We start from the raw sequence: 27,829 nt of genomic DNA, 5'->3' as shown, positions 1-27,829 counted from the left end.
GTGCAGCGAGTTCTTCACTTTGACACCCTCTCAGGGGCAGTCTCCCAGGGATGCTCTAGCCCACAATTGGCCCCCGGGTCTGCTTTATGCCCCCCCCCCGATTCCCCTTCTCCCGAGGGTGATTCAGAAGGCTCTTCATGTCGGGTGCCACATGATTTTGGTCGCCCCACATTGGCCCCGTCAGGTTTGGTTCCCATTCCTTCAGAAGTATGCGGTACAGGGCCCCTGGATTCTGGACCCAGTGCCGGGTCTGTTGTCCAATCAGTCGGGACACTCTCATCCGTCCCTCCGGTCATTGCGACTGGCTGCTTGGTTACTCCACTGCCATCCTTAGTTAGAGATCTTTCGCTTTCTTCGGAAGTGATGCACATCTTGTCCTCTTCCCACAAGCCGTCTACTGTTAAGCTGTATTCCAGCAAATGGAAAAGGTTTGTTTGTTGGGCCCAGCAGCGAGGCATTGATCCTCTTACGGCCCCAGTTCCGCAGGTCTTGGAATTTCTAGCTTCATTGTTTCATTCAGGTTCTTCAGTCTCCACACTTAAAGTTCAACTGGCGGCTATATCTAATTTTCATGTTGCTATAGAGCCTTCTGTAATGGCTAACAGACTTTGCAAGTCCTTTCTTAAGGGAGCCTGGCTCCTCAGGCCTCCTATGGCTCATCCCGTGCCCCCTTGGGACTTAAATTTGTTTCTGGCCTCTTTAACTACCCGTCCCTTTGAGCCTGCAGCCACTTGTGATATAAAATTCCTGTCGTGGAAAACTGCCTTTCTAGTGGCAATAACTTCTGCTAAGTGGGTTTCAGAGCTTCAAGCTCTCTGTTCTTCCCCTCTTTATTTGATTTTTCACAAAGACAGAGTTTCCCTTAGATTGAATCCATCCTTTTTGCCTAAGGTAGCATCCCCTTTTTGCATTCAGCAATCATTGGAGCTCCCAGTTTTCTTTCCAAATTTTTCTAATAGAGCAGAATATACCTTCCACCAGTTGGATGTTCACAGGCAACTGCGTTTTTACTTAGATAGGACCACTCAGACACGAAAATCTGACCAACTGTTTGTGTCCTTTGCGGAGAATAGGTTAGGTCTACCAGTTGCCAAAACCACCATTGCCAAATGGATTAAGGATTGCATCTCTTTCATTTATTCCCAGTCAGGCAGAGAGTTGCCTTTCCCACTCAAAGCTCATTCTACCAGGGCTATGGCCACCTCTGTAGCTTTTCACTCCAAAGTTTCAATAGATGATATTTGTGCGGCTGCTACTTGCTCTTCTCCGCACACCTTCATTTCTCATTACAAGGTTGATGTGGCTTCCCGAGGCAGAGCTTCATTTGGTTCCGCAGTTCTCAGGAGTGTGTTCCAGTGAGCCACCCGGGGTTTTTAGGTGCTAGGGACGCTGTCCCATCAGTTATGAATGTAGGCGAGATAAGATCCCATTACATCTTTTAGTTATGTACTTACCATAACTTTGGATGTATGGGATCCATCTCGCCTACATTCATACATACCCACCCTCCTTCCCCCTACCTTTTGGATTTGGAGGAAATATTGATCTTGCTAAGCTCTCCTCTGGAAGGGCTCCGGTTGGTTACAGTTATTGGTATGTGTTCTGTACCTGTATGTATGTATGAAAGCGAACAAACAAGATCTGGGGAAGCAGGCGTGGTGCATTATGGGATAAGGGGTAGCCCAGCCAATGAGAGACTTCGTTCTAGTGTATAGTGGCCGAGTCGGAGCCGACGGATTGGCTCCGAACCCATCAGTTATGAATGTAGGCAAGATGGATCCCATACATCCAAAGTTATGGTAAGTACATAACTAAAAGTTTGCTTACTTTGGCTTACAGTTCTCCCCATCCCTATAGTTATGATAGGGCAACATATTTCCTGCAGTCCTACCTACTGCTTCTGATATTAGGCCTGACATAGAAAAGATTACTTAATGGATGTCACTCTTGTGTGTTCGTGATTTCTCCCACTACAAAGCAGAACTCAGTGGCATTTTTTTCCTTCCAAAAACTCATACAGCAGACTCCCTCTTATCTGGCCTCTCTTTAACTTGCCATGAAATTTCTGCCATAGCCCTAGCAAAAGGCAGCAGAGACAAACAGCACTTCTGCCTCCTGTAGGCTAAATAACGACAAACATTTGAGTTTTAGACTTCATATACATTAGAGAAATGCACATACTAACACAAATCTTGTTATTCTGGCTGATTTATAACCTATAAATGCTATTTTGTTTGCATTTTCTGGTTAACCAGCCATTTGTTTATCCAACCTAAGGTCTGGTACCAGCGAGACTGGATAAGAAAGAGCCTACTGTACTTTATTAATTTTTATTCTTTTACTTGATATGTTTTTTACTACCTTCCAGTGGTTGGTTAGACCTGTATCTTCTATATCTAACCAGTATTTTCCTTGAATATAACAAGCACATTTCCCCTGCAGTATTCACACAATGTTTGCACTGTGTGGGTCCTCAGAACATTCCGTGCCCCTTCTACATCATATTCAATCCAGTAACCCTTTAGAAATGAGTCAGGTTATTGGAGATCTGTGCATTACAGGAAAAGGTTGAGGAAATAGAATTTCACTCCAGCCCTGCTTTGGGCTTTTTCACCCCAACTTAGCAAACTCAAAAATCGACAGAGAGATGGTAAGGTTTCCTTCTACAGGAAGCAGCTAAATACGACATGACTTACCCAGAGAGTTTCTGGTGGGGAGAGAGAAGTGACCACTGTAAGAAACACTTTCCTGAAGAGCAAAGCAAACAATTTCCCCACAAACAGAAGTACTGTAGTAGTAGTGACACCTTTGGCTGCACTATAGCCTGGTCCAGTTGTTGGTCTGCGAACTCTTTGGTTGTTTTTTTTTTTTTTTTAATATCTCCTTGGTTTCATCCTTCTATGGTTGTGAATCCCCTTTGAACCTGTAGGCTGATGTTTTTCTCCACTTCTTTTGTCAGTCATAGAATGCTGTTGTGAGGGTAGAGAGAAGAGCTCACAGCAAAGATTGCAGCTGATTTTTTTAATACTTTACCTATTCCTCCAGAATCCAACATGCAGGGATGTCTGCAGTGGATGCCCATGCTGCTATAGTTGCACCTAGGTATCCTCTGGAGCTTCCCTTTGGTCTCCTAGTGTATTCATGGACCCTCATACCCTGCCCCCCTTGGAGAGCACTCCAGCAGAAAAATGCAGTCAGCACCCCCACCCCATTTTTCTGTCAGGTTTTGAGAATGCTTTCTTTGCATTAACAGGCTACTGTGATCACTGTGGTTGTTATTGACAAGTTTATGAATTTCAGAATGATTAACACATTTTTTTTAGCTCCCCGTGTTTTTCTCTGAGTTTCACAGATAGTTTTGGTAATGATGCACCCAACACCAATCCCACTTTCTTCAACAGAGGGTTCCTATTACATGAATGAACTTTTCAAAGTTCGAATGTCATATGGTCAACACCATATGATCGAACTTTGAAAAGTTCGAAGGTTAAATGTAATGGCGCCGTATGGTGCAGAATGGGAGAATTTCCCTTTTCTGCACTGAAATGCGATCTTGGAGTTGGTATATTTAAGTAGGGGGTTGGAGGGTGCAGGGGGGCTTGCCCCCTTGCTCAGAGTACGAAGGTAAGTTTTTTTTTTTTTTTTTTTGATGTTTTATTATATATTCAAAGTTTCAAACTTTGATCATATGTTGCCGAACATATGGGATTCGGAGTTTTGAAACTTCGAATAGATAATATAGACCCTCAACAGATCCATTCCCCATGGTCAACCCACCAAAGCTGGTACCATTGAAAGAAAATAGACTGCTAATGATGATGATGAAGCATAAGAGGTTTAAAAGACAGAGGAAGAACAACCCCTGGACTTGGATAGGCAACCAGGGATTAACACTGGTGCAACCTGTAACTGCTAGAATTTGATGTGAGACTTTCGCACACTGTTGCTAACCCTCTGTTTCTAATCTGGCTCATATACATCCAGTGCCTGAACTGCCACATAACCTTCTGCTTTTAATAATTGCAGTTTTCCAAAAATTTTCCAAGGCAGATGTGGGAGTAACTGGGTCATGTGTGTGTAATTAATCAGTGCTGGCGTTAATACTGCTAATGATGGTACTACTAAACCTGCATGGATAGCTTGCACAATTGGAGGGAGGTCAGGGATGCAGTTGTCTCCATACCCACCATTCCTTACCCTCTGCTTCTGTATGGCAGAGATGAGGAAGGAACATTATACTCATAATGAGAACAAAAGTAGGAAGAGAAAAGAAGCATCTTCTTATGTGGAGAGAGCTTTTGCTTCCTTAACAGGATACATGGCAGACTTCTGCACTCCTGAATTGGGAAAGTCTGAGAACAAGTTCTCACAGTCCACAGAACTGGATCCAAATGACCTATCCTCCTGTGAATTTCATAAAATGATGCTGACAGCTGGTGATTGACACTTGCATGTTTTCAATAGGTGTCTCCTCGAGTTGATGGATGTTCCAGATTTGGCTTATTGGATTATCCTTTCTCACATAATGAGCTCTTACCAGCATGTGTATATTGAATTCTATCATGATTCATGCACCACTCAATTAACTGACAACGAAGCTGCCAAGATGTATACTTCTCAAAATGAGTGTCACATTTTTTCAAAGAACCCTGTGAATCCTGATATGTAGAAAGGGGAAGGACTTGTATGAATTAAGCCTAAGATTGCAATGTCTTTGAGTATACCATTTTCTGTGAGGTGTACCAGTCTCAGAGTTAGTATGCATGACTAGTGGGAGCTAGCTCTATTAGTATAGAGGGATAAAGCTTTGACTGCAGCTTAGGTGACCCACACTTGATTTGCAGTTTGGGATCTTGCTGGAGCTGGCATGGAGTGAGTGATGCAGCTTAACGGGTGTGAGAGCACATGGCCAAGGTGCACATTCTGATAGATGAATCCCCACTGGAAGCCAGAGGCCCCATGAGAGTGCTGGCTTGTGGGGTGCTATCCTGAGGTGTTACGCCACTGATACCTATTGCACACCAGCCCCGAGTCATGTTATTGGGCATACACATTGGGGGATACAGCTGCAAAAGTGGAAAAACAAACTGCTCCTTATAGCTTCTTAAATCCTGGCCCAACTTAGTCAATTCTTGACCTAATAGATGGGGAATAAATAATCCAGTATACCAAGAAAGGGTCTGATGTTTGGCAGGCTGCAGTGCAAAAAAAATGTATATAAGTACTGGGGTTATTGGGGTACAGCACCCCACATTGGGAGGTTCAGGGGGCTTGCAAAAAAAACAGCATTAAAAATGAGATCATCACTTGTCAACATTTATTGTTCTGTTTTTTTTTTTTTTTTTTTTGGCAGTTGTGGGAGATGCAGTTATGGATCTCAGAATTCCAGTAGAGAGCAACTCCATGGAAAGGTTAGAGAATTTGGTTGAGTATCTGATCGTGTTTAGACCTGATATTGACTAGCAGTTTGTGCACTGAAAAGCTCACTTGAGATCTGGGTGTGTGAAGTCAAATGTCTTATGCCAACTCTCCTTCCTTGGGAGAAGAATGTGGAGTTTTGCCTTGGCAAAGCACACACTAGTACAGATTACAAAGTGATGCTTTCACCTAGCATTATCTACTTAGTTTCAGTAGTGTGGTAAGGGGTAATAGAGCAAAAGTCTTACAGTCACAGACATGAAAATGTGTGCAATGTGCAAAGGCAAGATTGCACAAATTGCCCCCATTTACAGATGATTGTCCCTTTGACCAAGTTCTAACTCACTTGCATTAAGTAAAAAATTCCCAAACTCACTTGCATTAAGTAAAAAATTCCCAACTGCAGTAGTGGTATTTCCTTCTTTGACTCTGTGAGAGTCAGTTGGGGAAGACATTGAAAGTCAGTGGCAGAGATGGGGACCAAATAATAACAAAGGCTGGAGAAGTGGACCACAAACAGTGGTGACACTGTTTTGGAGCAAGTCCATTCTTAAGATAGCATCCCAATATCTTCAGTTATTGAACACTGAAGTTCACACTCGCACTCTGCTTTGCAAGATGATGTGGGACTCAATAGAAGAAGAGCTCTGATAGCCATTTTAAGGAGAGTGCATCCCTAGGTTTAGCAGTTGCCCAGAATGAGGAGTGTCTTCCTGGACTTTCCATGCCAAGGTCTGCAGTTTAGGTCATGAAGTTTAAATACTTATTTGAACAGTGATGGGACCTGCCCTCATCTGTGCAGCTGTTCACCCACAGACATGGCCATATACCAGGACTGGCTGTAGTGCAAGCCATTCAAGAGCATGCGTCACTATTTGCAGTGCACTCTTGACAACTAGTTCCTTGTTGCCTGAACCTCAACTCCTGCCCATTACATGTTTGTTTTCATATACAGTGGCTCTGTACATGAAGTCCCAGTCCGGAGCTGAGGGGCATTGTTTTCCATCCCCTATGTGTCTTGCAAAGAGTCAGATGATTTCAAAATCATAATCTCCAAGATGGATGAGATAATAAAACCTTCCATCCTACAGCTGACCGCATAAAAGCTTGTCCTTTTAAGAATATTTATGGTTTATGAAATTTGCTGTGGACAAATATGTGGTCATCCCTCAACACCACCACCGCCAAGAAGTGCCTGAATTAGTGTCTGTCGCACATGGAGGAGGAAAAGTGAGTTATTCCTTGTCTGTGAAATCAAGTCTTAAAGAATGCCATTTGGCCTGGAAGCAATTAATTTATGTTATTGTGTTACTAGAGAAGGCACATGTGCCCTACAAGCCCTTTACTGAGCATATATCACACATGATGAGGAGTATAAAGCATTGAACAAGGTAGTTTAGGAAGCATTCTTGCTACATTAGGACTAAGGTCTTTTGCCTATTCAACTTATTGTCTTACCTGGCCAATTTCCTGTTCTTCCTAATTTATTTGGTGCTGGAAACATTTTCAGCCCTTCTGGACTCTGGGCACTAGGAGGTGCTGTTCAAAATCCTGTTTGCAGACTTCATGGTGGGCTACTATTGTGTCTCACTGCAGTTTTGGTTGTGCTGATGTTATGCCTAGAGTATCAGTCTCAGGTATGTGACTGCACTAGATGGCATAGTGGATGCTCTCATCCCTTATGGAGAAGCTGATGCAGAGTGGCCTGGCTATCACATTCTGGGAATGATGAAAGGTAGTTCAAACATGGTTTATAGAACCTGGTAGATAGTCTGATGAAGTAAGAACTGGTCATCACCATGGTAGGGAGCTTTTACACCCCCCATTCTCCTTTTTCTTCTACAACAAGCCAACTCCCCATGCAATTCCCTCACAAACATTGAAGAGTTTTTAAGTATTAAACAGTCCTGCCCATTAGTGGTACTTTAAGTCACTGAGAAGGGGAAACTCCACTTGTCCAGTAATGGCAACGCTGATTGCTTTCTGGGGCTGTCTGTGGATTGTGGGTTGTATGAGTTTTCTCCACCTACAAAAGGGCCTCATTGAGACAGATGCCTGGTGTCAAAGCTATGGCCTCAAGCTCATTGCCAAAAAGTGCATTGTCATCCCCTTTGGTAAAAACTCTGTACACATGAACTACGACATAGGGGTTAGTATACTTAACACCAAAAGTGTGCTAAAGAGACCTTGGGGCACAGGTGGACAGTAGTCTCTCCTTTGATAATCACATTGCCAAAGTAGTCAGGAAATCCTTCTACGTGGCACACCTCATCACAAAAGGTTTCTCATCCAGAGAAAAAGAGGTCATTGTTCCCCACTACTCATCACTATATATATCATTATAGAGTACAACACCCCTTTTGGTATGTACCTCACAAGACATCTACAACAACTGGAAAGGCCGCAGAAATACCTCATAAAGAGGATTACCGGCCTCAAACAGATGCCCTACGCAGACCATCTCAAAAAACTCCAGCTTTACTCCTTTGCATATCGCCTACTCAGAGGTGATCTGTGCCTAACATACAAAGCTATGTCAAACCCAGAGCTGTTGGACATGATCCACTTAAAGAAATCCCAATCCCTCCGAGCTACACGCTCTAGGGACCTAAACCTTGTCACCACAATAAACAGAACATGCCGGAGGGATAGATTCCTGTCCCAGAGACTTCCCATACTCTGGAATAAACTACCTATCTATATCAAACAAAGCTCCTCATTAGCACTCTTCAAGAAAAATCTTGATGATTGGATGGGAAATAGGAAATTCACCCTGGGGATCACCTCTGTGGCTCTGCTCGACAGTGGCACAGGAAAATAATTTTCTTGGGTGGCAAAAGCGAGGGTACCTTTTTGGCTGGGCTTGTATAGGCCACAGGGCCGATAGCTTAGTACCTACCTATGAACCTTGCAGGTACATGATTCTCAGGATGGTCACAAGCAGCCATGTCATAGAGCTGTTGGTTCAACCACAGAAGGATTCCTGTCAAAGGCTTAACTATATTAGTAGATTTGTTGGAAGAGGCTCATACTGTACTCATCAAAGAATCAGTAGAAGTTGTCCTTCCTTTAGAACAAGGCTTAGTGATGTACTCAGACTTGTTGTTGGTTACCAAATGAACAGAATATTTTCTTCCCATCCTGGACTCGTCCACTTCAGTGAAGGCATATGATATGTCATGTTCCAAATACTAAGTCTCCATGAGCTTGTGCTGTTGCTGCAGCAGAGTGCCTGGTGGGTGTTATTGGATATAATGCACAGCTTCTGGCACATTATTGTCTGGAACCTACAAACGTGGTTACTCTGATTCACTCTGGGAGAACACCAGTTTCAGTATTAAGTGCTGCTGTTCAGTTCTCCTTCTGCTCCTGGAATGTTTACCAGTGTATTAGTCTGTGTGGTGGTGGCCTTGCTAGAGAAGGAACTGTATCTGTTGCTCTACCTAGACAACTAGCCACTGATGTCTACAGTATCTGGAGTGATCATTAACTTGGTGAAGTCCTCATTGATCCCATTTCTTAGGATCAGCTTCAATGGTACATGGCTAGACACTAGTCAGTGTTCTTTGTACCAGACCATAGAGGTGGCATAAGATGTCATGGCTTTCACAGTCTGGGTGAGTGTGCACTGGATGGTCCGGGCAGACACACATGCAAATTCTGGACTTCTGATAACTCTGATTTTCACAGTGCCTTTGCACATTTGAAGATGTCATTTATACATGAGCTGTGAGATTTTGGTGTCTGCAGATTTAACATCTGCTCATGAATCTTATCTTGGTGTTACATCCCTGTCAGCAGACTGTAAATTGATAGTCACTCCCAGTTAGTCTAAAGGTGAGTTTCCTTTCTTGCAATGGAACCTCTTGCAAGCCCTGAATATGAATGTTTTACTACTGAGCTGAGAAGACCATCACAGCTACTCCATGTTTTAGGGGAATTGGTGCCCTAGGAGAAGTTTCATCGCAAACAGCTGCAAGTATTTCCAGTGCTGGTGTGGAAGGCCTTGGAGAGAAAGTTGGTTTCACGGTCCCTTCTGAGTCAATCTACCAGCCCGTATGTACCTAAATAAGTAAATGAGCATGAGGTTGTCCTGTGTGGAGGGGTAGTGGTTCTGGCAATGGGCCATGGACAAAAGCATCACCCTCTCAGTGGTACTGGTTGATGTACTCTTTGGTTTTCCTCCAGTCTCTTCCTGGTGCTGACAGTCCAGGAGTCATATCTGAACCCAGAGACTACAGAGACTAATTATTTTGCCACTGGGAGAATGTGATCTTTGTGTACTTTGTTTAATGCCACCGGAAGAAGGGGAATTAACGCATTCCTCAGTCTGTGGTAAGATGATTCCCGTACATTTTGTGATCACTTCTCTGATGCCATGCTTAACCACAAAATTCAGGGATGAAAGACCAAATCTTATATTTAACCCTTGGTGGATGGGAATAGTGCTAATTTTGGCTCTTAGGTCTCTGATAGTACAGGAGGCATCCCCAGTTCAAGCCAGTGAAGTCCTCCATAACTGGAGTGACCACCAGTGGCACCTCAGGGCCACTCAGCAGACCTCTTAGCTGGAATATCATGGTTGACTGATGTTGCCAAGAAGCTTTCCATCAAACGGATGTCCTTTGTGAACTGGAAGAGAATCTTCATTTGGGGGGAGGCATACTTTGCAGCCCAAGTCAGTCAATGTACAGATGCTCCTTAATTATCTCAGTCACTTGTTTGATTTGGGTCTCATTTATTCCATGGTTATGGTTCTTTTGAAGTCTGGACATCAAGAAAAGTTTCTTCATGCTAATTTAATTGTTTTATTATTTTTAATGACAGAAGTTTATTGTCTGTACACCAGCTTCTAAATTTATTCTCAAGTAAGCTTTTTCTTACATTTCCTAATTTTTTGCCAGTCTTATTCCCCTATTTGTTCAATATGCAGGCTTGTGCCCTGTCTTCTCCAGTAGGTACCACTCTAAAGCTGTTGCAACAGGCATATCTTTTCTAGCTACAAACATTATTACTGTCTATACTTTTTTGAGGAGTAACATAATAAAGCTTAGTGCCTGAGTTTATCAAGGTTTTAACCAGACAATTAAAAGAAGACAGTGAGAGAATTACCTTGTATCATTAAAAGGCTTTGTCAGATAAGCAGGGTGAAGAAGATCCCTTTTCAAACTGGGACTTACCCCTTTCTCATCATCCTATCTCCCAGGAGAAACCCATGAAATGTCCAAATGCCGTAGTCCTGAAATTCTTGATGCTGGGCATGAAGGTAGTTTCTAGATTGTCATCTTTCCCATCTTTGTCATATCCACAGCTAATGCTACCCTGTACCCTGGGTCTGACATTGCAACCACTTTTGACATTGATAATGTCTGAGATAAAGACTTTAAACTTCTCATCTACCTTGGCATCCAGGAAGCTCATAGAAACCATGTCATTTGTAGAATCAACTCCATGATACATAAAATCATAAGCACCACTGAAGATGGCTTCACTGTGGACCTTTCTGAGTAATGAGATGGCCTACAAGAAACTAACCAGGGCACTACTGGAAGTCAGGCAAGAGATGCTAGCCTTGCAGTCCCTGTCCACTTAAAGAGCACTGGTACCACCTTGCAAACAATAATATTGGCTTTCTGTCCATTGCATTTACTGCTGCAGTTGGCACTGCATAGTAGTCTGCAGGCCAGCTCCCCTGGTTGCCATTTTGCAAATAGTGTTCCTGTTCTCTCATATCACTTATCAGTTGTTGGTGTCTTGTGCATTAATTGCATTGACATTGATTCTGGAAATGCGCTAGTGTTTGGTACCTTCTGTGTGGAGACCACTTTTGTTGCCACCTTTTCCAACATACTAGACATTGATTCCCAAAGTTTTCTTTGCAACATCCTACATGGCTTATACAGTACCTTCTTCCATTCCATTAGAAACAAGCCTGATCAGTTAGATTACTTTTGGTGCAATCACAACCCTGATAAAGCAGGTATCACAGAATCTTGATAAAACTAGACACCCATAACCTAAACCTTCTTTTTCTCAGTTACAATTACCTTTTCACCTCCAAAGCAAGTACTAGAGTGGGGGCACTGTAATGATACTAAAAATAACATCAACGCCACCCTCCTAAGTCAAAACACAATCAAAAATGCCAAGCAAATTGGCAAGTGCTAAACTTAACATGTACACAAAACAAATATTCTAAAACTGATAATAGATCATCACTCCTCCAGCAGATCTCTAAAACTGATAATAGATTATCACTCCCCCAACAGATATAATAAAATTAAACATGCCTACTGCTGAAATCCTTGAGCACACTAGAACTCACAATGACTGCTTAATTAATCTTAACTTTCAAAAGCCATCAACTTTTGAAACAATATAATTCCTTATCTGCCAAGGTCTTAGACAATTAAAGAGTTCACCAAACCACATTTTAAAACTGTAAATCACTCTCATATTAACATAATTATAGTAATGCCATAAGTATGCTGGCCACCATTGTTCGCGATCATTGCATACTTACATTCAGTCTGACCACTCTTAACAACAAGACCTTTACGATTTTAATTACTTTTAACATAATACACAAAAAATAAAAATAATAACCTTAAAAGATGAGCTATCCAACATAAACAGACAACCTTTCCTAGAAAATAATAAATTTTCTGAAATTTTCATCATCTCTCACAGCTGTATTGTTTTAAGGTACAATATATTTTCCTGTAGTTACCAGGCTTCTAAAAAAATAGCCATAACAATGAATTACCAAAGAAATGAAGGCCCTTTACAAATCAAGAAACACTACTTGGCAAAAAATGGAAATCAAACTGTCACTTAAAAACTGAGAGAAATTCATTACACCAAAAAAAAAAAAATGGACAAGCTAGCAACCAGAAGATGCAAAGCAAATTTCCATCAAACAACTCAAAACACAATAAAACATAGACCACCTAAAAGATAACACTGTTCCCACAATATCAGTAATCGTTCCCCTTTAGTTTTTCCCAGAGAATTCTCTAGGTTTCCAAGTACCTCATTTACTAACTTTAACATGCTTAAGCATGAACCAAATCCCCCTCTATACACTCCCCATTTCTAGTTAAAAGCCATACAACCAAGGACGTTGATAATTATACGGACAGTGTTTCTATATGTGCCCCCACTCAACTGGATAGGCTACTACTGTGTTATATCACTATGCAAAAGATTGCAGACTGCAGTTCCCCCTTCATATATACAACTTCTCACCTGAAATGGAGTGATGCTGATATGGAAACATGTTATAGTCAGGCCTATCCAAAAGCAGCAAAACCAGGGTAAGCTCTTTGAAAAGCTAATATTGTACCCAACTTACTGAATGCACTAAAAAATACATCTTCCTCTCACCTGTCAATGTATTTCTCAGTCGAGGAGAAACATAATGAGAGCCCAGTATGCTCTAACCAACTATGTCCTTCAGAATATGGACAACAGCCTTTGAACAGTTTCACTATCCATTGATCTCACCAAATCTTTCAACCTGGTACATCATGAACTATTACTGAATTCCCTGTTCACCACAGGTATTAGCGAATATATACTACCATGGTTTTAGAGATTTCCTTACCAGTAGACAATTTGATGTTCAAACAGGGCCCACAATCTCTTTTTCCTCATCACTTACCAAAGTAGTCCCTCAAGGGACAATTTTAGCCCCCTTCTATTATCCATATTCATAACAAACTCCCTGCAAACCTTCTAGTAATCAAAATAATTTTCTATGCTGTATAGAGCAATATTATCACGCAACATCAGAAAAAGGTTTTGAGCCAGATCCTCACCACTTAATAAGCTTGTCCATAACAAATACATTCTCAATACCAGAAAAACAAAACTTACGCTTTTTGTCAGCGGATAAAAACTCTCAGTAGTTGCTCAGCATTGATGCATTCTATATAAAAGACTTAAACAAATCAAAACTACCTCATACTTTAAATACATTGGAATTTGTCTATTTCATACTATAGTCCTATAGACCTAGCTGCCACTTGTGATCCAATGCAAGAGGCTTTGGCTGGCTTTCCACTCAAGAAGCAAAATAGTAACACCATGAGCACTGTGTCATGTGATATAGTGTTACACCATGGTGATCAGGCATCATCATATCACTGCACTCTAGAAAAATAGGTATACACAAGCCATATGCATAGACACATCAGTCACATGCTTGGATTCATGTTGATAAATTGAAGACATTTGAACTGAATGCTATTTGATTAAAAATGCATTATTGAAAACCACTTTTGGCAGTTTGTACAGAATCTCTTTTGCAAGGGGCAAGCTCCCACTACACCTCCCTGTGGGGGGAGACTCTGCACATACTCTCAACTTAAGAATGTGGAAAAAGTGCAACTTCAAGGAACACTGTAAGTGTTTTCAGCAATATATAATCGATTGAACAACTTTCATTGTAAATGCCTTTGGTAATATGATTGTATCCCACATGCTTCATGATCACTGCGACCCCACGTGCTTCATGATCACTGCGATGTGCATGGTTCATGCTGACATGTGTGAGTATCATATTGTGCACCAGCAGCGATTCATAGACAATGATGCAAACTTTAGCATACCAACTGCTCGGAGAGGCTGTTGTTAGTACTAGGTAAACCACTAGAACCGTTTTGCACAACACAACTTAGAACCATACAACTGTGAAGTCAAAGAATTTCAGTACATATTCTGTAGACTTGTATCTTCCAGAGTTATGGAAGGAGTTCTGTCTGGTAAAGAACCACAACTAGAAGAACCTCAGCGAAAACAGCAAGAAGCGCTAACCATGTGGTGCATGTCTGTGAGAGTGAGGCAGGTATTCTGCTTTATGTGTAATTGAGAAACCATGACACTAACATAGCCCTGTACCATCTACATGTGGTGGGTGGGTGGGGGTGCAAGCCTAAAACATTTTAAGCATTTTGAAGGACATGCCAGAGGGAGTATGAGCTTCAACAGCATAGGTTAAGACATGGCTACAGTATGTAAATGGGAGGAGGGGAGCCTATGCATAGCAGTAACCACAGCTGACCAGGTGCATAAAAATGGGGGAGGCTATGGCCTAACCAGTCTATGTAATTGAGGAGTGTCAAGCTCTTCTTAGCACTACCTTCAACTGATAACCAGGAGCACAAAAGTGTGGTTGCCTGTGGACATATGTATATTCTTCTGATTCACAGTATAGCAAATACATCCACTGACTGACCTGTATTGTCCACAGGTGTACAGTAATTAGCAGGGCCACTCAAGGAAAGTAAACACATAGACGTGGTACTAGCCAGGAGAAAGAACTACTACTGGACGTTCTCTGCACACATTAAATTGTGCCTTGTCAGTGCAGTGGACACTGCCAGAACACCACCACTGGGAGTTATGAGCCCTGACTCACTAAAACCACCCAGAGTACATGGTTATTATGTTTACCTCCCGTGACCCTAACCTGCGTTTTAGTGTTGCAGTCCTCTGTTAGTGTGTCCACTCCACTAGTGCAAGAGGTGATGAATGCGCCCTGCCCATTCCTGAACCTTTGTGGATATGGTGCTGTATAATGCACAGTATGGCTTGTCCATGCACTGTCCTGTGTAGCCTGGCTGTTAAAATGCAGGTGTCATTTTAATTTGTGTAGTCTGTTTCACGGGACATAGTTGTGGAAGTTGTAGACCAGTCTCTCTTTTCCAGCACTGCAGTGTATTGCTCCTGCCAATGCCTTAGGTTTCAGACTGCTCCTGCATGTTCCTAGTATCCATGTCTCCTGTTAGTATTCTACAGTTTCTTTTCTCTTCACTGTTAAATTTTCCCTGCATACTTGTATATACTATATCCATTATTTTGGCTAGACCACATTTACATCACTTATAATTCCTGTATTATGCATTGTATACTCCTGATCCCATTTCTTTGCAGATCTTCTTGTAAATATGTTTATATTTTTTACATCTCTGTTTTCTTATGTCATTGTACTGTATAATTTAGTTATACTTTTAATGTTAATTTACTGTTGCTACTATGTGTGTAACCTGGGTTGAGCCTGCAAATTGTCAAATTTGATTAGTGCTCTACCCTGGTAAACAAAATTAATGAATTAATTAAATACCATAAATTCACTGCCCCACACACTCACTTGGGACATCCATGGGACAGACACAATGTCGTTTGTCAGTGTATTGTCCCATCTCTGTGGTAGTTCAGCTACTACTCAGCCTCCCATAGATGACACCTTCCTGAGCATCCCTATCCTCTTCTAGAGATTGAAAGTGAGGTGTGTCCAAGCGCATGCATGCTCATCCTATGCCATCACGTTAGATGCCTAATCTGCTAATTGAATCTGGGTCACCTGGACTGTAGTCAAGATTTTATCCCTGTATGCCGCAGCACAGATGAAAGGTTCACAGCCTGCTGATTTGTTCTGTGGTGGTTATGTCAGGCACTGTCTGTACCTTTTCCATTGGCATGGGTGGCCATCTCATGCAGTATTATGGGCACTAGCTTTGGTCCCATTATGTACACCTGTTTTTGTACATTTCTAAATTAGTCCACCTTTTTGTTTCATCATTTGCAAAATCCACGTGGCTCACTTGCATGGAGTTCCCCATTTTCATGTTGTTCAGTCATTAACATGCACTGTGCTGCTATGACCCTTGCACAGTTGTGTTTCCTGTGTAGTGGAACCAACCACACCATGTGCATAGCCACTACCTATGCTAGTTTGCCATATGCAGTGTGCTACATCTCTGTGAATACCAGCTTGCATGTGCACTAGCCACTATAATTTGGGAGAGCCATACTGAACATTTTAAAGCCCAGACAAGATTTTTTCATTTGAATATTAGGAAGCATTGCTAATATACAAATTTACAAGCAACGTAAGCAAAATGAAATAACGTTTTTACAAAAAATAAGGGGTCACTGTAATAAGAAATTGATTTTTTAGTTTATAGTAGTAAATTTTAGATTAATAATATTTTTTTTTATTCCACTTTGCCCCTTTTGGCTGACAGCCATTTGCTGGGTTAGTTGACTCATTCATTCCCCATCACTGGGAAGTGAGGGCCAGCTGGGAAGGACCATTATTAAGGCAGCCATCGGATGTGGATTGATAGTTTTATCCTTTTAAGCCCTACCTCCATTGTGCACACTTCATTAACAACCCATGTGTGGAGAATAAATGGTCTATATTGCCCTCACTTCCACAAAAGGTTGACTTTATAAGGGTGTCCCTACTCACCCAGAGGAGGCACCACAGAGTTGGTCTTCTGGTTTCCAGCAGGGAAATCAGATGACAGGCTTGTGCCCCTGCACATGTGCACTCTTTCTCCACCAAGACAGGCCACAGATGTTATTTCTGTCTGTGCTGTGAAGCACCCAACCAAGCTGATAATGAACCTGGGTTAACTGGGCTGTGGTGGTAGCTTTATCCCTCTATGTCACTGGTGCAGGCTATTTTAATAATGATTGCTAAAACTACCTCTGTTACAAAAATTGTGTCATCTGCAAAGTAGGCAACATTGCAGGGGCCTTCAGGCCAATGTTTTGTTTTATGTCCACCTTTGGAACTAAAGGAATTAATGGTTGCCTGTGGGGTTAGAATCTTTGATTGAAACTGAAAGCTGGATATGGTTGTGTAAATGGAAATTGTATGTATGTATGTACGTATGTATTTATTTAATTTTGCTGATTCACTGGGGACCAATTTCAGCCACATACTGGGAACTAATAAGAGATAAGAAAAAGAGAAGTACAGTAATATAAAATAACATATGGTAATTGTACGTGTGTGGTACATAAACATGCAACAGTGTATATTCAGCAAGGAAGAGAATTACACAAGTTATACATGTTGATTGGAAGTACATACATATTAAACGTGCAGTTCAGTATACAAAAGTAATGAGGCAGAGAAGAGTGTAATAAGACTGTACAGTTAAGGTGGCACTTAAAAAATAAAAGTGGAAGGAGCCATGGGTGTATACTTTTTATGTTGTAGGGGGATGGAGAAAGCAATTGCATGAAGCTTGTTTTTGTAGGAAGCAAAGTAACTGAGATCTGAACTGATTATACTCAGTAGTGTGATGGAAGTTGTATGGTGTGCTAGTCCCAATGTTCAGATGCTAGTACAGAGAAGATATGCTCAATGGAAGAAAGAGAAACCCTTGGAAAAACAGGATGTCTGAATGAGTTGGTGGAATAAACTGTGTTACTAGTGTGTGTGTGTGTGTGGGTACATATATATGTATATATATATATATATATATATATATATATATATATATATATATGTGTGTGTGTGTGTGTGTGTGTGTGTTAGTATGATGTTGGCCATATGACTTCTGATGGGTGGTGTAAAAGGAGTGAAAAATCAAATGCAAGCTTTTCTTCTGAGGAAAAATAATGTATTATGATGCTTGCCATGCTTTGTAGAGAAAAAGGTGACAGTCATTTTATAGAATGCATATTGTGAGGAGTCATTGCCTCCTCCTTTCTCTCCTGTTGGAAAACTGGCACTGGTTGGAGGAAAGAGTGAATCTGAATTGGTTCACATGACTTGTTGAAATGAAGAGCTAAACTGATATGTGGAATAGTGTTTGTAAAGATGTTTGCAGTGTGAAAGCTGGAAATGTTTTATAAGTAACAAAATGGGTATTAACTAACAGATTAAAAATGATGAGTTTAAACAAGACAATCAGTCTGAGGGAAACAAACAAAGATACTAAGGGACAGCTGTAACTTATTACTTAGAAAGATATGTAAGATGGTTAGTGGGCAGACAAGAGTGTCTAAAAGGAGTGATATGGGTTAGCCTGGATGAGTATACAGCAAATATTGTGTTAAACATGTAATGAATAACACTACCCAGGCTCAGAGGGATAAAGCCCCTACTGAATCCGAAATGAACCACATTCAACAAGTGGCACAGGTGCTGGAAGGACCAGGCAAAGAAGGATGGGAGTGAGTGGCTACTGACTGCTCGCCCATCCTAGAAGGAGGAGGGAAGCATCTTGGCTTGCTGCAATGGCAATTCCTGCTGCATTAAGCGTCAAGTGAGCCCTGTTCTGCAGACAGTATGCTCCTTGATTGGGAAGTTGCTCATGCAAGGAGGTTCGCATGCACTTTCTGAGGTAGCTGCAGCTGAGCTTGCAAAGCTGCTGCAGGGGTAAGGATATGACAGTCTGCAGGATCTGTAGACTGGCCTGCTTCTAACATCTTACTCTCACCCCTACTGATGAATGAATAGACTGGAGAGCTCTTGCCTCTGTGGATGAATACATGGGTCAGTTTTTTACAGGAAGAAGAACTAATAGGTTGATCCTGCAGACAAAAAAAAAAAGAATAATATGGTGAGTAAAGATTGCTTGTTTGATTGAGTATATATAAGGAGAGTTAAGAGTGAAGCATCACAAAGTCACAAGATGACATGTTAAGACAGCAAATGGTTGCTTAAATACAATACTGTTAAAAGAAAATGGACTGAAGTGTGCATATGAATGATTTAATTAATAAGTGTAATGTCCAGGTTTTATTTTGCCTGAAGGGGATGAAATAATGAGGTGTATATAATAGACAGTTGAAGAATAACAGATGCAAGGTGTTTAGTTTGCTGCAGTCATACTGCTTAACTGTCCCTTATTTTGCAGAACATCCCTAATTTTGTCATGTATCTTGCCCCATCCCTTGAAAATGTTTGATTTTTGAGGTAAGACGCTGAGGAATACAGTCTGTCATTAATGCTAGCCAGACAAAAGAGTTTCTAACTCCTTATTCTACAGAAAATGCATGTTGACTCAAAACCTGTTGTTCTATCAACTTTTTATGTGAATTGGAGTGATATTTGCAAACCATCCCTGATTTTGGTCCATGTTTGTCTGTAATTCATGAGCAGACATTCAGAGCTATGGCCTCATGACAAGGACTGGCCCACTCAAACAAGAGGGAAGCAGTTATTGAATTTAAATTCCTTGGTGGATGAATATATTTTATATGAATTGAATATTAGTAGAAAGAAAATTGTCCATATTTAAACATATGATAGCTGTGACAGACCACCACAGGATCAGTAATTAAGGAGCCTCAATACTCACTACTGGCACCAGTAGGGGATGTACACTGGGAGGTTAACAGGTAGACAGACATAGTATTTCCAGATGTAGGTTTTTGCATCAAGTACCATTTCTCTTAAGAGCACACAGAGACCACAGTCAGTCCGGGGCTGGTTTATCTCTCTTTCTGCAGATCCCCAATAAGACTCCCCACTGGCACAGCTATAGAGTTGAGATCTCAGCTAAGTGGTGGCCAAGCCAAGACCTCCAGCACCCTCTCTGTCCAACCAGTGCTTTGTGTCCCTGCCCAAGTAGCTGACACACACACTCTTTGAGGTTTGATTTACAAACAGACACACACACACACACACACACACACACACACACACCTGGGAAAGGCTGGCACAGGTTTACTAGCAATGCCCCCTTTTGCCCAGACTATAAGGTAGTTATCACTGCTACCAGCCAACTCCTTATCAGCTACTTTAAGGCCCTTAACAAAGGGTGTTCGATCTTACTGTGTAATATTAATATTAATACAAATGGTAGTTTGACTGAGTGTAAGGCTATTAGGAGTGGCTCACACATTGTCACCAAATAAATGTGCAAGTACTCTCAAAACTTAAATAACTCTAGACAGATCAGCCACAATGAAAAGTTTAAATATATTTAATAATAAATAATAAAAAAACAAGAAAATACTCAGTACATATTCATAGAGACAGCAGAATTCAAAATCACAGAAAATATTTAAAACAACATTGTAGGACAGTCTCAAATAAAAAAAGAAAAATATCTAAACTAAGTGTTGCTATATATATCTAAGAGAGTTACTATGCCCTAGAAACATACTTCATCAGAGCAAGGCAGATGTGTGGTGAATGGGTCTTCTTGTTGCCAGGTCCAAGACAGAATACAGAATGCTCTGTCTCTCGAAGAGAGTTCTCAAATTAATATCTCAAATATTACTGCTGGGATAGCTTGCAGAATGACATAATTTCTTATCATCTGACCTTTAGTTCCCAAGCCCAAAACAACCAGTGATGAAGCTGGCAGTATTTAGCATTTACTTGTAAAAATATTCAGATGAGGGCTTATCCTCAGATCTCTGGCAGATGCTGGACGTCATGAAAAAATTGGATTCATTCATGCTGTCAAAACTAGTAATTAATTCACCCTTGTACAGACATTGTGTCTCTGCTACCATCTTTTACAGCCTAGCCATAAAGTAATTGAATATCAGTTGTTTGTTTTTCTAAAAGTTACTACACTGAGATTAACCTCCTGTATTCCAGATTCCAGTGTTAAAATATATGCATTTAAACAGCTACAATAGTGCATGTACATTTCTGTTCTCTTCCAGCAGGGCAATTTCCACAAGCACTTTATAAAATACTTTTTTAACACCCATACCAGTTTGATATATACATGACATACAGTTCTAATACATTTGTAACACAATCATCTTATGTAGATCGTTTCGATATTCACCAATGACATGTAATTATTTACAAAATTCCAGATAGCTGTGCTGGCAGTATCTCCCTTTGTCACATTTCTTCCCCCCTCGAGGACTCAAGCTTGTTTTTCAAGTGACCCTTGAGAAACGTTGCTTGAAAAGGATAAGCCTGTCTGGGAATACATTACCCCATTCCGTGTCATGTGAGCCCATCTGCATTGGCATTGCAAATCCCAGTGCGGTGCTGCACTGTTATGTCATATGCCTGCAACCCTAGGATCCACCATAGTAACTTGGGATTTTGCTGGCTGGCTCTCTGTAGCCATAGATCCCCTCAGACTCCTCCTGCCTTCACTGCAAATACTTAGCACCAGGGCCTCCCTATCATGGTAAGGTTTCACCATGTTAACATGGTACATTTTGCACCCTTGCCTCTTGCTTAGCAGTTCCGCCATGTAGTTAACATCACTGACCGTCCTTACCACCTTCTGCCAGGTTCTCCTGGGCCAAGCCCATGAGTTCCTTGAGCCTTGTTCTGAGGTTTAGGACATATGTCACAACAGACTCCTTCTGGGATTCACACTCAATCTCCCTCTCATCACAAATCAAATCTAGAGGTCTCCTCACCCTATGCCCATACAGCAAATCAAAGGATGAAAAACCTGTGGATTCGTGGGGCACCTCTCTGTAAGCAAATAACAGATAGGATAAATATTTGTCCCACTCCTTCCTAAACTGGTCTGCCAATGCCCATAGTATGGTCTTTATTTTAGAGTTTAACCTCTCCACCATACCATTAGTCTGGGGATGGTAGGAGGTGGTCTTTAAGTACTTCACCCCACAGTGCTTCCACAGACAAGCTAGCAGGTCTGACATGAAATTGGTACCTCTGTCAGTCAGTATTTCTTTGGGAAACCTAACCTGCTGAAAATCTCTAACAAAGCATTTGCCACGTTTCTGCCTCGATGGAGGACACAGCCACCGCCTCAGGGTATCTGGTGGCATAATCTACTACCACTAGGATATAATTCTTTCCTGTGGAATGTGGGGTACTCAGAGGTCCCACAATATCCATAGATGCCCTCTGAAATGGCTCCTCAATCACAGGCAGAGGCATCAAAGGAGCTTTGACCTTGTCTCCTGCCTGGCCTACATTTTGACACTGCTAACAGGTCCTGCAGTACCCGGTTACATCCCTGGAATTCCCAGGCCAATAAAAGTTCTGCATAATACGTCTCATTGTACATTTTATGCCAATATGACCTGTAAAGGGAATGTCATGGGCTATGGCCAGAAGTACCAGACAGTAGGCTGTGGGCACTACCAACTCCTGTATTCTCTCACCATCTATCCCTCCCTCAGGGGGTCCGCTGTCTGTACAGTAACCCTTTGCCCCAGTATACAGATTCCCCCTTTCCTTGAGAATCAGGTACCTCTGTAGCTACCTCCCTCAAGCATTATAATGTAGGGTCTGAAAGCTGAGCCTGTCTCAAACTCTCTCGTTGTAACCCTTCCCAGCTCCACTTCCACAGGAAGTCTGGTATCCTCTGACAGCATCCCTGCACTGTCAGCCTGGGTACTACTACTCACCTCTGCCCTTGCAGTCACGGTGTCCAAGGGAACATCAGTACCCACGAGCAGCTGTGGCTCACCTTCAGTCTCACTGATTCAGGGTAGCTCCTGTCCTGAAGTAGCCACCTCACCAGTCCTAGCTTCAAGTGTGTGGTCTGTCTGCCCCCCCCCCCCCCACACACACACACTCTACCAGATCCACATGCTTGTCTCCAAGCCTGACTGCATGTTACTGCATGCACACAAGGTACTGTATTATCAGAATCATTCCCTATCTGGACATCAGCAGAGATATCCTCAAACACACCTACTTGCTTGCTTCCTTTTCCACCCTGCCAGTCAAGGTGAACCCTAGCCAAAGGTATTTGAAATGGGTTCCCTCCTAAAGCTCTGACTGGAGTAGACTGCCCAAGCAAATAGTGCTCTTCTTTAACCATTGCAGGCTTCACAATGGTTAGGTCAGAGGCTGTGCCTCTCTTAGCAGTGGCCTGTTTTCCATCTACTAAGATAGGATATAACCTCTTGTGGTAGCTTGGTACCCTTGTTGTCTGTAGACAACTTACCACTAGCATTCTGGCATTCCCACTTACTGGCTCTCCCACCTTTTGTTCCCCACTTTGCCTCCGTGGACATCTATATGCTACATGGCCCCACTGGTTACATTTAAAACATTCAACCCTTGATCCTGGCTGTGTACCTGAACTAGTGGCTTCCCCTGTTACTAGTGGACTCTGTTGGGGCAGTTTAGGCTGCCCACCAAGGGTTCCCTTAGACCCATGTGCAGCACTGGGTATCCGTTTTCTGTGCATTGATGCCCTGGTTGCTAGGTATGTGTCCCTTTTTCCCCAACTTGTCTGTGGTATTACATTCTCTATCTGCCAACCAGATTCTCAAGTCCACAGGCAAAGTGCTGAGGGCTTGCTCCCTCACCAAAAGGTCTGCCAGCTCTTCAAAAGTAGTGACCTGACACCCACTCACACACCTATGAAAATAAGTGCTTAACTCAGCAATACATTCACACACACTTTCATATGCCTTGCATCTATGCTCACAAAACATTTTACTGTAAGCTTCAGGTGTTAACTTGAAACACTCTAATAAACAACTTTAACAGTATTATAATTTAAGCAATCAGTATCAAACAATTTAGAAACAGCAGTTACAACTTTACCATGGAGTAAGAGGATCAGGAACCATACCCAGAGCCATTGGTCAATATTTTACTGTTTACATACCCTTTCAAATATATGAATAAAACTATCAAATTATCACCCTCTGTAAATTGTGGAAGAAATTTACTGACCTTTATTGCTTCTGGGGTTTGGTTATTCCCTTCTCCATGACCCTGACGAAGAGTAAGCATCTCCTTTTCATGTTGCCTCTGCCTCTCATTTACTTCAGCTTCCAAAACATCTCAGTCTCTCTGCTGATTCTGTTTGACCTCCAAATGCTGCAGTCTCTTTGCTGATTCTGTTTCCAAACGTATTGCCTCCTGTTCAAATCTCTTTAACTCCAGATGGATTTTTAAGTCCTCTGAGGTAAAGTTGAACTGTCTATTTTCTAAGAGTTGTACATCCCCAAGGCCAGCCTGGTTGTCCTACATCCCCAAGGCCAGCCTGGTTGTCCTACTGGTTGCTGGTCTGTGATGCAACTGTGGCTAAGGCTGCAATTATTTCTGCTTTAGCCAGGTTGGCATGCACCAGTCCTTTGGCTTGGCACATCTCAGCCAACTGGCTCCTTGTCAGCTTGCCATACTCCTTGGCTGACATCCTTGCCTGCTCTCCCTGACTAACTAAACTAACAAAAATAAATAAATAAAACTAGTGTGATATGAGTGTCTACTGTGTGGCTGCTTGAGACTACAAACACCTTCTTTAGTGACCACTGTTTACAAGCTACAGGAGTTTAATATCCACACCACTGAATCCTAATATGTCATGTGGTGATCAAACCACTGCCAGCCAATAAATATGTGATGACCCATCACTGGACCAGTAATCAAGGAGCCTCAATCCTCACCACTGGCACCAGTGGGGCGTGTACACTGGGAGGTTAACAGGTATATGTATATATATATATATATATATATATATATATATATATATATATATATATATATATATACACACACACACACACACACACACACACACACACACACACACACACACACACAGTATTCCTGATGCAGCTTTCTGCATCAGGTGCAATTTCCCTTAAGAGCACACAGAGACCACATTCATTCCTGGGCTGGTTTCCCCCTCTTTCTCCAGATCCCCAGTAAGACTCCCCACTGGCACAGCTGTAGAGTTAAGATTTTCAGCTGAGTGGCCAATCCAGGACTTCCAGCATCCTCTCTGTCCAACCAGTGCTTTGTGTCCCTGCCCAAGTAGCTGAAGTCACTGTGCCCTAGGAACTTACTTCATCAGAACAAGGCAGATGTGTGGTGAATGGGTCTTCTTATTGCCAGATCCAAGACAGAATGTGGAATGCTCTTTCTCTCCCAGAGAGTTCTCAAATTAATATTTCAAATGTTACTGCTGGGATAATTTGCAGAATGATATAATTTCTTGTCATCTGACTTTTAGTTCCCAGGCCCAAAACAAACAGTGATGAAGCTGGCAGTATTTAGCATTTACCTGTAAAAATATACAGACAGGGTTCTCCTCAGATCTCTGGCAGATGCCAGAAGTCATAAAACATTTGCATTCATTCATGCTTTCAGAACTAGTAATTAATTCACCCTAGAACAGACATTGTGCCTCTGCTACATCGAATACCATCTTTTACAGCCTAGTCATAAAGTAATTTAATTTCAATTGTTTTTTCCTAAAATTTATTAGACTGAGGTTAACCTCCTGTATTTGTTTCCACTGATAAAATATATGCACTTAAACAGCTACAGTAGTGTATGTACATTTCTGTTTTCTTCCAGTAGGGCACACTGGGGTTACATCCTTAAGCACAGGCATTTTATCAAATACTTTTTTAATGTGCATACCAGTTTGATATACACATGACATACAGTTCTAATACATTTGTAACACAAGCATCTTATGTAGATCATTTCAATATTCAACAATGACATATAATTATTTACATCATTCCAGATAGCTGTGCTTGCAGTATCTCCCTTTGTCACAATAGCAGTAAAATTACTTCTTTTTTTTTTAATAACAGTTTGTTCATGTTTGAAAAATTCCCAACTCGGACATCCCCCTTCCAGACCCTGAAGGCAACCAAGACAGTCTGTAACTCCTCTTTCTTGCATTCCTTAGGCAGCCGTGATTGATGACCACCATCTTCCTGTGCCTTATTTTGTTGGGATTGCCTGAAGACTGTTCCCTTAGTGTAAGGGCTTACAAGCTAACATCAGTTGGAGAGATGAGAGCTAAGCAGTTTGATGGTAACTGGGGGAGGAGGAAATCACCTGAAGATTACCAAATGCTGAGTAGTTGTAGGGCCTGTGGAATATAGCCCTATCTGTTGTTATCAAAGATAGACATATTTCTTGCACATCTAGCATTGTGACTTTTATTTCATCATCTTAGCTCTAGCGAGAGAGAGAGCAAGAGAGGGGGGCCCACAGTTGCTATGCAGACCCTCACCAAGTTTACTAGTTGAGCAGTCTTCTCATCAGGCAACCCACTGGAAAAAATGCTAGGTTAAAGGCCTCCACCACTTGTCTGGCTGCTGCTAACACTTGCTGCAGAAACAGCTTCATTCCACGTTTGTGTCACAACCATGTAGTCATCACATTTACACATTCAAGAACATTATTTCTTTGATTGATACTACAGGATATGGGCTGTATTTAGCACTTTGTTGGTATAGAATTTGGCCTACTCAACTTTCATCTTTTGAATTTTCTACAGCTTTGCCTTTGTGGGAGGTTTAATTAATACTGCTTGGAATGTATCCCAAACGCTAACTTCTTACAGAGGTCACCCATTATGATATACAATGGATAACATTATCCATATTAGTTGATATGGAGGAGGACCTCCCCAGTGAATATTTATTACATTTGTGCTGTTCTTTTGTACTTGGATGGCTCTTCCACCCAGCGGCTGTGGGTAGAGCATCCAGTCGGTCAGACAAGCATATAAATATGGCATATGTGTGTTTTTTTTTTTTTGTCTTTTTCATATTCCCTATCTTGCTGTATTTACGTTCTCAAGTGTAGAGGGTAGAAGTAACAGGTACAGGAGCTAGATACACTTTTGTAGTTTGACACATGCTGCATTGGTATGTACTGGCAGGCAGTACTCATGCTTGCAAAAACAGGAATGGCTTGGGACAGCAGGAGATTAAATCAGCTGTTAGTCCACTACAGGAGACTCCCTAACAAACCACCAGTTATGGTGAGTACCTTACATATCTGTTTATTATGGTGAATTCCTCATCTCGGTTTGCTTTTGCCTGTTTTAACACATAAATTAATGCATTTAGCTGGTGTTTGAGAAGCTAATGGGGTAAAAGTAATAAATGTTGAAGAGATTTGAAAAGGTATTATGTAATTTAAAATCTGTTTACATGTAGCTGGAGGAAGAAAAGGCTGCCCTACTGGGACAGAAGAGAGAAGTGGAGCAAGAGAAAGCCTCAATTCGGGATGAACTGGTTCGTTTGGAGCAAGAGAAGCTGGACATAGATACTGAGCGACATGGACTTGACCATTCTTTGCAGATAGTAGAACAGAGCAGGGAAAAGCTGGAACAGGACCTTTTGGCACTTCATGCGGAAAAGGCTGATCTACAAGAGCAGCTGGGACAGGTAAAACCTAATGGAAGTAAATAGATGTAGTATTGTACATACTAGGTATCTTGTTTCATGATCTTTATTCGGAGCTTCCCTGTGCCTGGCTTGGACACCTGTGACTACAAGACCTTGGATTGTGTCTAAAGCCATCTGTGGATTTACAAAGCTGATATAAGTATATAATCTGATGTTGTCAATCTTCATGTAATCCTTGACTGTGAGGGCTCGACTTGGCCATTATTCCAGCTCGCACCTTCCAAAACTCTCAAGCTAAGCTGTACCCATAATGCTCCTCACCAAATTGCCTCATATCTCATTTGCTGCTTCATAATGCCAGATACTTTTTTCTCTGAGCTCTTGAGCGATAGCTAATTTTCAAAAACGTGTTGTTAGATTTTCCTGTTTTCTTATTTTCTGTCTGTATTCCATTATATCTGTACTGCCTGCTCCTCTTTTAGATTGTCTAGTTTGTGTGCGCGCATGTCTTATTTCTCTGATCTACTCTTAGGTAGTTCCTAAAGTACCATCGTTGGTACTTTTTTCCCCTTTAACTTCA

At 41.7% G+C, this 27,829-nt stretch overlaps 1 protein-coding gene across 1 annotated transcript in view; it reads left to right on the top strand.

The window, feature by feature from the left end:
* Positions 1-27,829, top strand: part of CROCC (ciliary rootlet coiled-coil, rootletin) — a 2,018,646-nt gene that overhangs the window by 938,767 nt on the left and 1,052,050 nt on the right. Inside the window, exon 16 of the mRNA XM_044061829.1 lies at positions 27,058-27,288. Coding sequence (XP_043917764.1) covers positions 27,058-27,288 — 231 coding nt within the window. The remainder of the gene's footprint in view (positions 1-27,057; positions 27,289-27,829) is intronic.

The sequence above is a fragment of the Protopterus annectens genome, chromosome 2.part0, assembly GCF_019279795.1.
Source record: "Protopterus annectens isolate FY-2018-M chromosome 2.part0, PAN1.0, whole genome shotgun sequence".
Taxonomy (NCBI): Eukaryota; Metazoa; Chordata; order Ceratodontiformes; family Protopteridae; genus Protopterus; species Protopterus annectens.
The sequence above is the reverse complement of the archived record's forward strand: the minus strand, read 5'-3'. Positions and strand labels throughout refer to the sequence as shown.